The sequence below is a fragment of the Rhinopithecus roxellana genome, chromosome 6 (assembly GCF_007565055.1).
Source record: "Rhinopithecus roxellana isolate Shanxi Qingling chromosome 6, ASM756505v1, whole genome shotgun sequence".
NCBI classification, from domain to species: Eukaryota; Metazoa; Chordata; class Mammalia; order Primates; family Cercopithecidae; genus Rhinopithecus; species Rhinopithecus roxellana.
The window spans coordinates 37,186,870-37,203,646 of NC_044554.1; the positions used below are offsets into that span (position 1 = coordinate 37,186,870).

General features: G+C 37.8%; 1 protein-coding gene across 1 annotated transcript; it reads right to left on the bottom strand.

The window, feature by feature from the left end:
* Positions 1-268: 268 nt before the first annotated feature.
* Positions 269-16,446, bottom strand: LOC104661440 (putative zinc finger protein 735). The gene is made up of 4 exons (XM_010362055.2): positions 16,408-16,446; positions 10,492-10,618; positions 8,491-8,586; positions 269-1,245 (listed from the first exon to the last, which is right to left on the bottom strand). Exons 1-4 carry the CDS (start codon positions 16,444-16,446, stop codon positions 269-271), a joined length of 1,239 nt encoding a protein of 412 aa, XP_010360357.2.
* Between the last annotated feature and the right edge of the window lie 331 nt (positions 16,447-16,777).

Below are 16,777 nucleotides of genomic sequence, written 5' to 3' on the forward strand. Positions count from 1 at the left end.
TGCCACTGCACTCCAGCCTGGGTGACAAAGTGAGACTCCATCTGTTTTTAAATAAATTATCTTAGATTCATTATGGTTTGAGGGTTGGTTAAAGGCTTTGGTACATTTTTATACATTTATAAGATTTTTCACAACTTGAATTCCCTTATGTACAATTAAGGTTTGGACCTAGATAAAAGCTTGGCCACATTGCTACACTTGTAGTGCTTTTTTTTTGAGTATAAATTATTTTATGTATTATAAGGCCTGAGGGATGGACTTTGCCACATTATTCACATTTGTAGAGTTTCTCTCCAGTATGAATTATCTTATGTTTAGCAAGACTTGAATGCCACTTAAAAGCTTTGTCACATTCTTCACATTTGTATGGTTTCTCTCCAGTATGAATTCTCTTATGTGCCTTAACGGTTGAGGAGCAGCTAAAGGCTTTGCCACATTCTTCACACGTGTAGGGTTTCTCTCCAGTATGAATTACCTTATGTGTCTTAAGGGTCGAAGAGCAGTTAAACGCTTTGCCACATTCTTCACATGTGTAGGGTTTCTCTCCAGTATGAACTCTCTTATGGTAAGTGAGGGCTGTGGATACACTAAAGGCTTTGCCACATTCTTCACATGTGTAGGGTCTCTCTCCAGTATGAATTCTCTTGTGGTTAGTAAGTGTTGAGGAGCGCCTAAAGGCTTGGCCACATTCTTCACATGTGTAGGGTTTCTCTCCGGTGTGAATTCTCTTATGTCTAGTAAGGTTTGAGGACCAGCTAAAGGCCTTGCCACATTCCTCACATCTGTAGGGTTTCTCTCCAGTAAGAATTATTTTATGTGTAGTACAGTTTGAGGAGTGGTTAAAGGATTTGTCACATTCTTCACATTTGTAGGACTTCTCCGTAGTATGAATTATCTGATGTTGATTTAGGTGTGAGAGCATGCAAAATGATTTGCCATATTTTTCACATTTCAAATGTTTCTTTCCAGTATATCTTGTATTAAGTCTATTGGAATTTGAAAATTTATCAAAGACTTTGACACATTTATGAGTCTGAAATATTTTGTTTTGGGTATTTGACAAATGTTGGTTAACTTCATTATAACCTCCTTTGTGCACCTCACACTCATCCCCTTTTTGACAACATTTTTTTAATTGTAAATTCTCATGTCCACATTTTCCATATGTTCTTGATACTACTTTTAGGACTGAATCTTTTATGACCTGCTCAGGCTGAAGGTCTTGGTTGAAATGAGAACACGTAACTGAAAGACATAAAAATCACAAGTTACTTCACTTACTAGACTCAGATAAATACACTGCACAAATCAAATATATAAAAGTATTCAAGGTACATTAGCAAAATGGTATATCAAAATACCAAAGGTCATAATTCCTTCATAGACATAAATGTAACAAAATCATAGTGACCAAATACCTTTGTTGGAAATTTATAAATAAAGTAAGTGTGTGCACAATGTGAGCACAATGTCAAGAACCATATAGAGTGAAAAGAAAAGTCAGGTACATTTACCCAACACAGCCCTTCCTCATCCCCAGTAGAAGAACATCGTGCCTTTAATGACAACTTTAAGTCTTCTAAGATCAAAAGTGTTACAACAGCAGAAAGACTGCCCTACCATGGACAGTGTAGAAAGTAGTTACTGACCAGTAAGGAGAAATATGAAGAAGTCTTTTAACTGAAAAATAAATACAAAATTGCAGACAAGACAACATCCTGAGAACAAGTTTGGGAGACTCCCAGAATCTCTACTCAAGACAATTGGTCTCAGGCTATGCCAAGAAAGAGCTGCATTATGAAGACTGTGAAATGTAGTTTTATGTTAATGTCTAAATCTCAACCAAAGATTACAATGTATACAAAATATTTGGGCAATGTGGTCCAATAAAAAAATAAAAATTTTCAAACAGCAACTATGAAAATAAAGATGTATATTTTAATTTTTAAAATTTAAGAAAATCCATATTTTGTTCAATGAGAAAAAATGGAAAACCAGACATCAGATAAATGAGAATGTCAATAAAAGGCTTGGAATAATAAAAATAAACATTTGTGGAGGTAGAAAAGAAAATGAAATAATTTAAAAGTAAGAAAAAAGTAATGTAAAAAATGAAGAAGTTAAATAAAGTAGGATATACACAAAAAGATCCATAACACATAAATAAGCAAAGTTCAAAAGTCACAAACCAGAAGATAATCTTGGGAGCTGCAAGATAAAAGTGAGGTATTATTTATAAGTCTAGTTCTCCGAGACAACCAGTGAATTCGTCAACAGAAACCTTGCAGGTCAGAAAAGAACTGTGTAAAATGGTCGAAGTGCTGAAAAAAATATTCACAGTGAAAATATAACCAGCAAAAATATACTACAAAATAAAGAAAAAATAAAGATCTTCCAGGATAAACAAATGCCGGAAAAGCATATAAGCACTGCATGTGCCCTAAATAAAATGCTGAAAAGAGGTCTTTCCACTTAAAATAATATAATGGAAAAAAAAAACATATGAAAATACATAACTTTCTGAAAAACATATGCATACACAAAAAATAAACTTCTGTGGCATTATTGTGATGGTACAGAAAACATTTTTGGTTATTCTTTAACATTTGAAAGATGTAAGCATAAAAATAATCATAAAACATAAAAAGATATAATTATCAACATCAATAAGAAGTATAGGTAGATATAATGAGGACAAATTTTTCTATGCAACTGAAGTCATTTTTTTTTTTGCCAGTTTAAAATATACCATTGTAACATTAAGAGGTTTTATAAAATCTCCAATGTAGCACAAAGAAAAACTCCTTATGGACACACAAAATAAAATGAGTCCATTACTAGCATGAGACAAAGTCTGATATTACATAATGGTAAAATGAGTCCATTTACTAGGAATCTATAACTATTATGTCTATCTATATGTATATGCATCTGTAACATCAGGGCCTCAAAATACATAAAGCAAATATTGATAAAAATGTAGCAAGAAATAAAATAACAACATAAAATTATAAACATTAAGACCTCATTTTCTTTCTTTTTTTTTATTACTATACTTAAGTTCTAGGGTACATGTGCACAACGTGCAGGTTTGTTACATATGTATGCATGTGCCATGTTGGTGTGCTGCACCTATTAACTCCTCATTTACATTAGGTATATCTCCTAATGCTATCCCTCCCCTCTTCCCCCTCCCCACAATAGGCCCCAGTGTGTGATGTTCCCCTTCCTGTATCCAAGTGATCTCATTGTTCAATTCCCACCTATGAGTGAGAACATGCCGTATTTGGTTTTCTGCTCTTGCAATAGTTTGCTGAGAATGATGGTTTCCAGCTGCATCCATGTCCCTACAAAGGACACGAACTCATCCTTTTATATGGCTGCATAGTATTCCATGGTGTATATGTGCCACATTTTCTTAATCCAGTCTGTCACTGATGGACATTTGGGTTGATTCTAAGTCTTTGCTATTGTGAATAGTGCCGCAATAAACATACGTGTGCATTTGTCTTTATAGCAGCATGATTTATAATCCTTTGGGTATATCCCCAGTAATGGGATGGCTGGGTCAAATGGTATTTCTAGTTCTAGATCCTTGAGGAATCGCCACACTGTTTTCCACAATGGTTGAACTAGTTTACAGTCCCACCAACAGTGTTAAAGTGTTCCTATTTCTCCACATCCTCTCCAGCACCTGTTGTTTCCTGATTTTTTAATGATTGCCATTCTAACTGGTGTGAGATGGTATCTCATTGTGGTTTTGATTTGCATTTCTCTGATGGTCAGTGATGATGAGCATTTTTTCATGTGTCTGTTGGCTGTATGAATGTCTTCTTTTGAGAAGTGTCTGTTCATATCTTTTGCCCACTTTTTGATGCAGTTGTTTTTTTCTTGTAAATTTGTTTGAGTTCTTTGTAGGTTCTGGATATCAGCCCTTTGTCAGATGAGTAGATTGCAAAAATTTTCTCCCATTCTGTAGGTTGCCTGTTCACTCTGATGGTAGTTTCTTTTGCTGTGCAGAAGCTCTTTAGTTTAATTAGATCCCATTTGTCAATTTTGGCTTTTGTTGCCATTGCTTTTGGTGTTTTAGACATGAAGTCCTTGCACATGCCTATGTCCTGAATGGTATTACCTAGGTTTTCTTCTAGGGTTTTTATGGTTTTAGGTCTAACATTTAAGTCTCTAATCCATCTTGAATTAATTTTCGTATAAGGAGTAAGGAAAGGATCCAGTTTCAGCTTTCTACTTATGGCTAGCCAATTTTCCCAGGACCATTTATTAAATAGGGAATCCTTTCCCCATTTCTTGTTTTTGTCAGGTTTGTCAAAGATCAGATTATTTCTTGAGGGCTCTGTTGTGTTTCATTGGTCTATATCTCTGTTTTGGTACCAGTACCATGCTGTTTTGGTTACTGTAGCCTTGTAGTATAGTTTGAAATCAGGTAGCATGATGCCTCCAGCTTTGTTCTTTTGGCTTAGGATTGTCTTGGCAATGCGGGCTCTTTTTTGGTTCCATATGAACTCTAAAGCAGTTTTTTCCAATTCTGTGAAGAAAGTCATTGGTAGCTTAATGGGGATGGCATTGAATCTATAAATTACCTTGGGCAGTATGACCATTTTCACAATATTGATTCTTCATATCCATGAGCATGGTATGTTCTTCCATTTGTTTGTGTCCTCTTCTATTTCACTGAGCAGTGGTTTGTAGTTCTCCTTGAAGAGGTCCTTTACATCCCTTGTAAGTGGGATTCCTAGGTATTTTATTCTCTTTGAAGCTATTGAGAATGGGAGTGCATTCATGATTTGGCTCTCTGTTTGTCTGTTACTGGTGTATAGGAATGCTTGTGATTTTTGCACATTGATTTTGTATCCTGAGACTTTGCTGAAGTTGCTTATCAGCTTAAGGAGATTTTGGGCTGAGACGATGGGGTTTTCTAAATATACAATCATGTCATCTGCAAACAGGGACAATTTGACTTCTTCTTTTCCTAATTGAATACCTTTATTTCTTTCTCTTGCCTGATTGCCCTAGCCAGAAATGCCAACACTATATTGAATAGGAGTGGTGAGAGAGGGCATCCCTGTCTTGTGCCAGTTTTCAAAGGGAATGCTTCCAGTTTTTGCCCTCACTTTCAATAATAAAAAAATTTAAATAAAAATCAATTAAAAAACAGAAAACCTGAAGAACATTATACTGTGTATGAATTCATTTTACATTGTTATGGAAAATAACCTGAGACTAGGTAATTTATAATGAAAAAGATTTCTTTGGTTCACAGTTCAGTAGACTGTACAAGAAGTATATGCCAGCATCTGCTTCTGGTGATGATATGAGGAAGCGTACAATTATAGTGGAAGGCAAAAAAGAAACAAACACGTCACATGGTGAAAGATGATGTGAGTTTGAGTTGGAGGAACCAGGTTCCTTTAAGCAATGAGGTCTCAAGTGAATTAATAGCATAAGAACTCTATGACTGTGCCAAGTCATTCATGAGGGATTTGTCTCCATGATGCAAACACCTCTCATTAGGCACCACATCCAACATTGGAGATTACATTTCAACTTGAGATTTTGAGGGCACCTACACCATATCACAAACCAAATAGGCTAAACTGATGTGTACAGAACTCTCCAGTCAAAACAAGTGGATACACAATATTCTTATTTGCACATGGTGCATTCTGTTAGAACAAGTAAGTCTTCGTAAATTTAAAAAGATCAGCCAGCTGCAGTGGCTCACAGGTGTAATCCCAGTACTTTGGGAGGTCAAGGTGGAAGGATCACTTGGGGCAAGAAGTTTGATACCAGCCTTGGGGCACAGTGAGACCCTGTCTCTACAAATAATTAAAAACTAGCTGGGCATGGTGGGGTAGGTCTGTAGTGCAAACCACTCAGGAGGCCAAGGTGGAATGATTACTTGAGTCCGAGAGGTTGAGGCTGTGATGAGCCAAAACTGTGCTGTTGCACTACAGTCTGGGCAACAGAGTGAGAAACCTTGTGTCAAAAAAAAAAAAGTTTAAGAAGAGCAAAATCATACAGTGTATGTTTTCTAACCAAAGCTCAATAAAACTAAAAAGAAAAAAAGTAAAACCCGCAAATAAAAAATATATGGAAATAAACACATTCTTCAACGTATTCTTGCACAGGGTCAAATAATTTAATATAACCTAATTTAATATTTTTGCTCAAGACTCAACATATTTAAGTGACAACTTAATTTGTTAAGATGTCAATATATCCTACAGTGGTGAACAAATTTAATATAATCTATATCAAAATTCCAAAAGTGTATTTATTACTGAGATATTGTTTTAATTTTTTTTTTTTTTTTTTTTTGAGATGGAGTCTCACTCTGTCGCTCAGGCTGGAGTGCAGTCTTGGCTCACTGCAAGCTCTGCCTCCTGGGTTCACGCCAATCTCCTGCCTCAGCCTCCCAAGTAGCTGGGACTATAGGTGCCCACCACTATGCCTGGCTAATTTTTAGTATTTTTTAGTAGAGATGGGTTTTCACCATGTTAGCTAGGATGGTCTCGATCTGACCTCGTGATCTGTCTGCCTTGGCCTCCCAAAGTGCTGGGATTACAGGCGTGAGCCACTGCACCTGACCTAAAATTTTTTAATTTTATTATGAACTATATCTAGAGAAACACACATAAAAAACAGAGGCTTTATACTTGATAATTTCAAAACATAATAAAAAGCTGCAATAACAAAAACTATGTGGTATTCACACAAAGACAGATAAAAGTCATGATAGATCAAAACAGGGAGCCCAGCAATGGACTCTTCTGTGTATGACCAAATAATTTGCCATAAGGTTGCCATGAGCAGACAATGGAGAAAATATAATCCCTTCAACAGTTAATGTTGAAAACCAGATATCTACATTGAAAAAATGAAGTTGGATGCTTCAATTGCATCATATACAAAAAGTATTTTAAACAAAATACTTAGACTAAAAAAAAAAACTAATGAAACTCTTAGAAAAAATATAGTGGAAAGACATGACATTGGTCTTGGCACCATTTTCTTAGATACACCATCAAATGCCTGAGCAACAAAGAGAAGAACAGAAAAATTTAACTGGGCTACACTTCAAAATTTCTGCAATCAAATAAAACACTTAATAGAGTGACAGTGTCACCCAAGAAATAGATGACAATATTTGATAATCACATGTGATAAGGCATGTGATTGAAAATACATAAACTCCTAGAAGTAGACAACAATAATTGAATCACCTGATTTAGAAATGTACAAATGAACCGGGTACAGTGGCTCACTCATGTAATCCCAGAACTTTGGGAGGCTGAGGTGGGCAGATCACCTGAGGTCAGTAATTCAAGACCAGTCTGACCAACATGGTGAAACCCACCTCTACTAAAAATACAAAATTAGCTGGGCATGGTGGCATATCCCTGATCTCAGCTACTCAGGAGACTGAGGCAGGAGAATCATTTGAAACTGGGAGGCAGAGGTTGCTGTGAGCCAAAATTGCCCCGTTGCACTCCAGCTTAGGCAACAAGAGCAAAACTCTGTCCCAAAAAAAAAAAAGAAATGGACAAATGATTAAGCTAAATTTTAATAAAAAGATATACAAATGGGAAGAAGTATTTGAAAGGTTGCACAAAACTAATAATTTATAGACAAATGCAAAATAAAACCACAATACAAAACAAAATTATCTTACATCAATTAGGATGGCCACTATAATTTTTTTAAAAACACCATGTTGATGATGTAAAGAAATTGAAACCTATGTAAGTTGTTGATGAGAAAAAAGATGCAGCCATCATAAAAAATATCATGAATGTTCTTCAAATAATTAAAAATGAAATTATTATATAATACAACAATACCATTTATGACTCTATATCTAAAATATGCAACACAGTAAAATGAGGACATGAGGTACTCTGCTTGCATATCGCCCTACAGCAAGTATCATAACCCACCCTCTAAATAAATAAATAAATATATAAAAATTTAAAAATAAAAAATTTGTAAAAAATTTTAAAGTATATTTCAAGGCTATAGTAATAAAAACAGAATGGCATGTACAGAAAAATGGACAACCATCAATGAAACAGAAATTACTATTCTCACACATTTTAGACATGATGCAAAAAAATTTTTTGAATGGTTTAACATAGAGTTTCTCAAAAATATGCAGATATTAGTGTGTCCCCAAAAGCAATGGCGAAGTAGTGGGTTTGTGCAGTCCCTGATAAGCCATAAAGAAAACTTTGGCTCACACTGTGAACTTGAAGAAAGATTTTTGAAGTGAAAGTAGAATCCATAGAGAATTTAACAGTATGGGGCAGAAGGTGTCCCAATGTGAGCAAAAAAAAAAAAAAAAAAAAGGACTGGAGCTTCTCAGAAACTCTTTCCATCAAAACACAGCTCTGCAGATCACATTTTAAAGACTGGCTACCTCCTTGACTTGTGGGCAGCTCATCCGTGTCATCTTCGTCATTCGCTCTCACTTACCTGGGTGTTTGGCTACCATCTCACTTCTCTTCATATTCTGGGGCTCTTTATTTTGCTCCAGACAGGTGATCAAGTCTGGCTTAGGGACAGTAATACCTGTTTTATTAAGAAAAACAAGTAACATAAATCTTATTTCTTTATTAATTTTTTGAAATGGAGTCTCACTCTGTCACTCAGGCTGGCATGCAGTGGCATGATCTCAGCTCACTGCAACCTCCACTTCCCAGGTACAAACAATTCTTCTCCCTCAGCCTCCCGAGTAGCTGGGACTACAGGCACGCATCACCATGTCTAGCTAATTTTTGTATTTTTAGTAGAGACAGAGTTTCACCATATTGGCCAGCCTGGTCTCGAACTCCTGACCTCGTGATCTGCCCACCTCAGCCTCGGTGCTGGGATTACAGGTGTGAGCCTGGTCATATAAATCTTGCTGAATTCTTTAATTACCAAACTAGTATTATGCTCAGTAAAGAGGATATAATAGAAAATTCTAGAAAATTAATATTGACTCATAACAGAACTTTCTAAATATTTAGAAAATATTTTAAATTTGTAAGTCCTTAATTTCACTACTCAGTACTACTGAATCAAAAAATGTTGGTGGCAACTGAATTATAAGGCGTGGGCAGCGCTATTTTATGCCATGACATTTTTGGAATGGCCACTAACCTAAGCGAAAGATACATAAGCTCAGGAAAGGGAAAAGTTCAGGTCAAGATAAAACATCTTGAAGAATATGTTCTACACCAATGAATTCCCAAGATTTTCTTTTTATTTCTATTTTTATTTTTATTTTTATTTTATTTTATTTATTTATTTATTTTTATTATACTTTAAGTTCTAGGGTACATGTGCATAACGTGCAGGTTTGTTACATATGTATACTTGTGCCATGTTGGTGTGCTGCACCCATCAACTCATCAGCACCCATCAATTCGTCATTTATATCAGGTATAACTCCCAATGCAATCCCTCCCCCCTTCCCCTCCCCATGATAGGCCCGATGTGTAATGTTCCCCTTCCGGAGTCCAAGTGATCTCATTGTTCTGTTCCCACCTATGAGTGAGAACATGCGATGTTTGGTTTTCTCGTCTTGTGATAGTTTGCTAAGAATGATGGTTTCCAGCTGCATCCATGTCCCTACAAAGGACGCAAACTCATCCTTTTTTATGGCTGCATAATATTCCATGGTGTATATGTGCCACATTTTCTTAATCCAGTCTGTCACAGATGGACATTTGGGTTGATTCCAAGTCTTTGCTATTGTGAATAGTGCCGCAATAAACATACGTGTGCATGTGTCTTTATAGCAGCATGATTTATAATCCTTTGGGTATATACCCAGTAGTGGGATGGCTGGGTCATATGTTACATCTAGTTCTAGATCCTTGAGGAATTGCCATACTGTTTTCCATAATGGTTGAACTAGTTTACAGTCCCACCAACAGTGTAAAAGTGTTCCTATTTCTCCACATCCTCTCCAGCACCTGTTGTTTCCTTTTTAATGATTGCCATTCTAACTGGTGTGAGATGGTATCTCATTGTGGTTTTGATTTGCAATTTTAGAAGGAAAACTTTTATTTTATTTTATTTTTTGAGACGGAGTCTCACTCTGTCACCCAGGCTGGAGTGTAGTGGCTGGATCTCAGCTCACTGCAAGCTCCACTTCCCAGGTTCACGCCATTCTCCTGGCTCAGCCTCCCGAATAGCTGGGACTACAGGTGCCCGCCACCTCGCCAGGCTAGTTTTTTGTATTTTTTAGTAGAGACGGGTTTTCACTGTGTTCGCCAGGATGGTCTCGATCTCCTGACCTCGTGATCCACCCGTCTCGGCTTCCCAAAGTACCGGGATTACAGGCTTGAACCACCGCCCCCAGGCCCCCAAGATTTTCTTAAAATTGGAGAGCTAAAATTCATTCATGCAAAGCAGAAATTACCAAAATCATCTTAGAAAAGAGAGAAAGGCAATATATTAGGAATTGTGTATTGAAGTTTTCCTTACCCAGGGAGCCTAGGTTTCTGTAGTTCTCTAACATTACATCTCTATATAAATTCCGCTGAGCACGATCCAGGCATTGCCATTCCGCTAGAGAGAATTCTATAGCTATGTCTCTGTATGTCAACAGTCCCTGAAAAAAACAAAAACAAAAACAAAAAAAGCACTCATGAACACACACTTACCATGTGGCCGTAAGCAGAGATTTTTATTTGACTCAAGTTAAAAAAGAGAGTAAAAAGAAGTGGTTCTCACTTATAAGAGTGACTAAAATTGTTCAGTAAGACAATTTTTAACATGGAAGTATGCTCTAACTCTGAGAAGAGAGGAGAGCGTAAGATCCACAATTCCACAGTAGCTTTGATACTTTTCTGTAATTATAAAATTAAGGGCATCAACATGGACGTGTCCTTCTTTTTTCTTGTTTTCCTCTTTTTTTTGACTGAGTCTCACTCTGTTGCCCAGGTGGGAGTGCAGTGGCATGATCTTGGCTCAGTGCAACCTCTGCCGCTTGGGTTCAATAGATTCTCCTGCCTCAGTCTCCCGAGTAGCTGGGAGTACAGGCACAGGCCATAATGCCTGGCTAATTTTTGTATTTTTAGTAGAGACAGGGTTTCTCCACGTGATCCACTCACCTCGGCCTCCCAAAGTGCTGGGATTGCAGGTGTGAGCCACCTCGCCCAGCCGGACATGTCTATTTTTTGAGTGCTATATTTACATCATACAGAATAAGTTGTGTATACTTTTCAGATAAAACAGTCATTATGAGTTGGAAGGTACCTCTTAAGTCTTAATATGTGCAATAAACTAAATATTTTGTGAGATTTTATTTCAGGAGGTTTGGGATAAAGTCTGAATTTCTGAATTTTTAGCAAGTTCACCAATGTTTCTAGCCTAATAAGAATATTTTGTCAAACATCCAGTAAGTAGCAGAGTCTGGGTTTTCCCCAGTTTCTGTCACCTGTAAATAAAGATAAAAGCCTTCATTTTTAAAAGACAAATATATGCAAAAGTCATCTAAAAAGAAAGGACAGCTTCCAGATTAAATGTGATGGTTTATGCACTTCAGCCAGTAAATTTCCTAAGTGTACTTAATAATTAAGAGAATAATAATTAACTCAACAGTGGAATAAAAAGTCATAGAGATCTTGAACCAAGTGAATAAAATTATCAACTTTATTAGGACACATTTTTACTATGTGCTGATGCACACAGGACATAACATTACTGCTGTGGCATTTCTCACCTCTCAGAAAAGTAAATTGTAACTAAATTTAAATATATATGTATTTAAATATATACATATATATTTAAAATATATATATATATATATATATATATATTCTTTTTCTGAGATAGAGTCTTGCTCTGTTACCCAGCCTAGAGTGCAATGATGCAATCTCAGGTCACTGCAACATTCACCTCCTGAGTTCAAGCAATCCTCCTGTCTCAACCTCCTGAGTAGTTGGGATTATAGGCACATGGCACCATGCTAGGCTAATTTTTGTATTTTTTTAGCAGAGACAAGGTTTCATCGGGTTGGCCAGGCTGGCCTCGAACTCCTGACCTCATGTGATCTGCCTGCCTCGGCCTCCCAAAGTGCTGAGATTACAAGCCTGAGCCACCGTGCCTGGCCTAAATTTAATTATAAAGAAACATCAGTTTTATGCAAAGTTGAAGGTGCAGAAAACTTCCCTGTCGTGTAATTTTTAATAGTAATTTTAAGTAGTCTTTGTTTAGCACCCTGGAAAGCAAGTATCTCCTAATAGTTTTTTCGGAACTTTCTGGGTAATAAATGTCATTCTGTTTAAATGAGCATATTCTAAATCCTGTTCTGCATGGAATTAATAGAGCACACAGATGAAACCTCAACATGACATGTTTCACTTTTCACTAATATCCAAAGACAACTATGTTTCCCCAGTAGAAATCTTGAGTATCCACACCTTCTCATGTTCAACAGCTACAATGGGAACATTTTAAATATTTCAGGTCATAAATTTGTAGTGAGAATTCTGCATGGTATACAAGAACCCAAGATGAAGAGAATGTATAGAATGCTAAGGAATATAGAAAAAAATATTTTTTTCAGAACCCCTTGACTATCATACAAATCACAAAAATTAGTTAAAACAAACTCATTAGGGATCAACAGCACAAGCAGAGAAGTAAAAAATCTGCAAGTTCCAAACAGATGGCATTCCAAAAGGCAGAGGGGACACCGCTCTTCATCTGAGACATGCTCACCTGAGAAAAAAAGTGATTGTTTTCTTTTCCTCCTCTTTCTCTGAAATGTATTTTCAGATAAGATGCCCTGGACATATCAAACCTGCATCTTAAGAGTATGCCTTTAAAGCACAATCTGTTCACCTGCTACCACCACACACACCCACGGGCAGAAAGACCGAGACTTGAAGAAAACATTCACCAATTTTTGTTGGTTATAACTGAAAAGATTTAAGAGCAATGGGAGAACAATGAGCTTCTCCATAACTATTAAAATATAAGTTTCTTTTTCCCTGCCCTCCCCTGTCAGACACCAGCAATCTTCTTTACAGTAATGGGAGCATGAACTGCACTGACCTCCTCCTACCAAACGGAAACAGGGCAGGCAGTGCAGCCTTCCTTTGATGCGAAGGTTGAACTAAACTCTCCTGAATGTATCTTGAATCCCTCAAGTGTATAAGTTACTTGGTAATCTCGGCCCTGCTTTATGCAAAGTGATTCTTCAGGATCCAAAAGGGTCCAGGAATGGGCTTTTTCAACAAGTCCCCTGTAAATGCTGATTGTGCTTTCCCAGACGCATTATTAGCATTAGCAAGAGAAAGCAGGCACAGCAAAGAGTCCCTTACACCCGCCACATTTGTCACAATACAAACACTTCTGGTACAAATAAAGATAACCAATCTCCACCCTGAAATACTATATTTTTTGTTGGGTTTTTTAAGTTTACAGAGAAAACAGAAGGCAGCAATGTCTGAGTAAGTCTGCACCTGGGAAACCTGTACACATGTACTAATAAAATGTTTATTAAGCAGGTACTACGTGCTCAGGAGCATGTCACAGAACGCTACTGGGAATAACACATTTTGTCATTTAATTTTCATACCACCCCAGGAGCTGGTACTAAGTGTTGAATAATTTTCAGCATTTAGATTAAGAGCACAACAGATTTATTTCTTCTGTTTCTCTATCATTAATTTTAAAAAGAAAATATATAGAGTAATAATTCAATACAAAAAGCATATGGAATGATACAATTACATAAAAATTGAATAATCAGCTTCCAATTGGATATTTTGTAAATAATGAAATTAAGGCTGAAATAAAATTTTTGAAACTAATTAGAGATTAAATACAACATACCAGAATCTCAGGGTTACAGCTAAGGCAGTGTTAAGAACAAAATGTTTATCACTAAACATCCACAACAAAAAGTTAGAAAGATCTCAATTTAAAAATCTAATGTTACAACTGAAAGAATTTCAAAAGAGCAAACCAACTTCAAGGCTCACAAAAGTCAAGAAATAACCAAAATCAGAACTGAAATGAAGAAGGTTGAGAACTAAATAACTGTAAAAAGTTCAACGGGCCATGTGCTGCAGCTCACTCCTGGAATTCCAGTCCAAGGTGGGCAAATCAAGAGGTCAGGAGTTGGAGATCAGCCTGGCCAACATGGTGAAACCCCGTCTCTACTAAAAATACAAAAACTGGCTGGGCATGGTGGCATATGTCTGTAATTCCAGGAGAGTCACTTGAAAATGGAAGTGGAGGTTGCAGTGAGCTGAGATCACGCCACTGCACTCCAGCCTGGGTGACAGAGCAAAACTCCATCTCAAAAAAGGTCCATGAAGCCAGAAGTTGATTCTGTGTAAAAACAATAAGATAGATAAAACACTAGACTAATGAAGAAAAAAGAAATAATTCAAATAAAACAAAACCAAAAAAAACCAAACTGATGCTTGTGAGGTTGTAGAGAAATGGAATGCTTATACGCTGCTTGTGAGAGTATAAATTTATTTAAGCATTGAGAAAAACAGTTTGGCATTTTTTCAAAAACCTGAAAACAGAATTACCATTCCCAGTCCCACAATTGGGAATATACCCAATAAATGTAAGTTATTCTACCATGAAGGCACACATATGCATATGTTTATTACAGAACAATTCACGATAGCAAAAATCAGAAATAAACCTGTATGTCTTCAATGGTAGAATGGATAAAGAAAATGTGGTATGTAAACACCATGAAATGTGATGCAGCTATAACAAAGAACAGCATCATGTCCTTTACAGCAACGTCGATGGAGCTGGAGACTTATTTTTAGAAAACTAGTGCAGGAGCAGAAAATCAAAAACTTTATGTTTTCACTTGTAAGTGGGAGCAAAATAACGAGAACATGTGGACACAAGAGAACAACAGACACTGAAGCTCAGTTCAGGGTGGAGGGTTGGAGGATGAAGAAAATCAGAAAACAAATCTGTTCAGTACTATGCTTAGCACCTGAGTGATAATATAATCTGTACACTAAAACTTCATGATATGACTTTACCTATATAACAAACTTGCACATACACTCCTGAACCTAAAATAAAAGGTAAAAGAAAAAAATTTGATTAGGCGCAGTGACTCACGCCTGTAACCCAAGTCCGTTGGGAGGCTGAGGCAGGCAGATCGCAGATCATCTGAGGCCAAAAGTTTGAGACCAACCTGGACAACATGGTGAAATCCCGTCTCTATTAAAAATACAAAAATTAGCTGGGCCTGGTGGCCCGCACCTGTAATTCCAGCTACTCGGGAGGTTGAGGCAGGACAATCATTTGAACCCAGGAGGCAGAGGTTGTAAAGAGGTGAGATTGCACTACTGTACTCCAGCCTAGAGTACTGAGCGAGACTCCCCCTCCAAAACAAAACAAAAAAAAAAGCATTTATTGGAAATTACTATCTTGAAGAAAATAGTCGGGCCTAGGTAACCACAATCTGCCAATGAATCTCTGATGACATAACCAATAAATTTTCACCTGGATCTTACAAATAAAAAAACTAAATAACTGTACCAAGCCAATTATTGAATTTGGTTTGCTTCATCATGCAACTTATAACAGACTTTTCTTCAAGTCTCTCCCATGGATCACAACCCAGAAGCCATAGCTGGGCACTCTATGATTCTTTTTTTTGAAATAGAGTCTTGCTGTGATGTGCAGGCTGGAGTGCAGTGATGTCATCTCGGCTCACTGCAACCTGTACCTCCCAGGTTTAAGCGATTCTCCTGTCTCAGACTACCAAGTAGCTGGGACTACAGGCGCGTGCCATCGCACATAGCTAATTTTTGTATTTTTAGTAGAGATGGGGTTTCACCATGTTGGTCAGGCTGGTCTCGAACTCCTGACCTCGTGATCCGCCCGCCTCGGCCTCCCAAAGTACTGGGATTACAGGCGCGAGTCACCGCGCCCAGCCCGCTCTATGATTCTTGAATCACACTTTGATTAAATTCTCTAATGTTTATACAGTGACTCCCATACATCTCTAAAAGGAAAAATGAGGAACTAGGGACCCCAGGGACTACAGCTCTTACCAATTATAAATCCTGCACCCTGAGTCTGGATTCTCCCCTGATGACTTTCCCATCCCTGTACAATCTGGGTGAGATGAGGCGCTGGGAGTGCAGAGCTGCCCAGAGAGGACTCCAGCCCAGAGCAAAGCCACTGCAGAGGAGAAAGACAGAACTCCCAGGGTCCCAGCCGCTGGCCCAGGCAGCATCTTACGGTTTGAGGGGACTAACAGCCGAACTGGGCCAAGGAAGATTTGGGTCTTCAGACTCTGGAGCTGACTGTGAGGAAGTTTGGGTCCTGTTACAGCCACTTTCAGCCGGTTCCAACCAGCCCCCACTCCTCTCTCACGATGACAGACCCAGCACTCACCATTTCTGGGTTTCCAGGGGATCCCGGTCTTTTAGCCATAAATCTGCGGATGCCTGCAGGACACAAGGCCACAGAGGCTTGACCTCTGGGAGCGAGGACGCAGAGCAGCGAAGAGAACTGGAGCTCTGGATACAGAGAAACACAAAAGGACTGGTAAAATTAGGGAGGCGTCCTGTTCTCTCCAGCTGCATGCCTGATTGTACAGTTTCTAACATACGGTCCGTGATTGGATAAGGTTTCAGACCCCACCCGTCACGCCCTGAGTGACATAATATTTGATCAGACACTGGGCTGAATGAAGCAAAAATAACAGCCTAAGCTGCACTCTTTACAGGCAGGGCTTCTTCCCTGATCTGAGCCAGGCCAACAC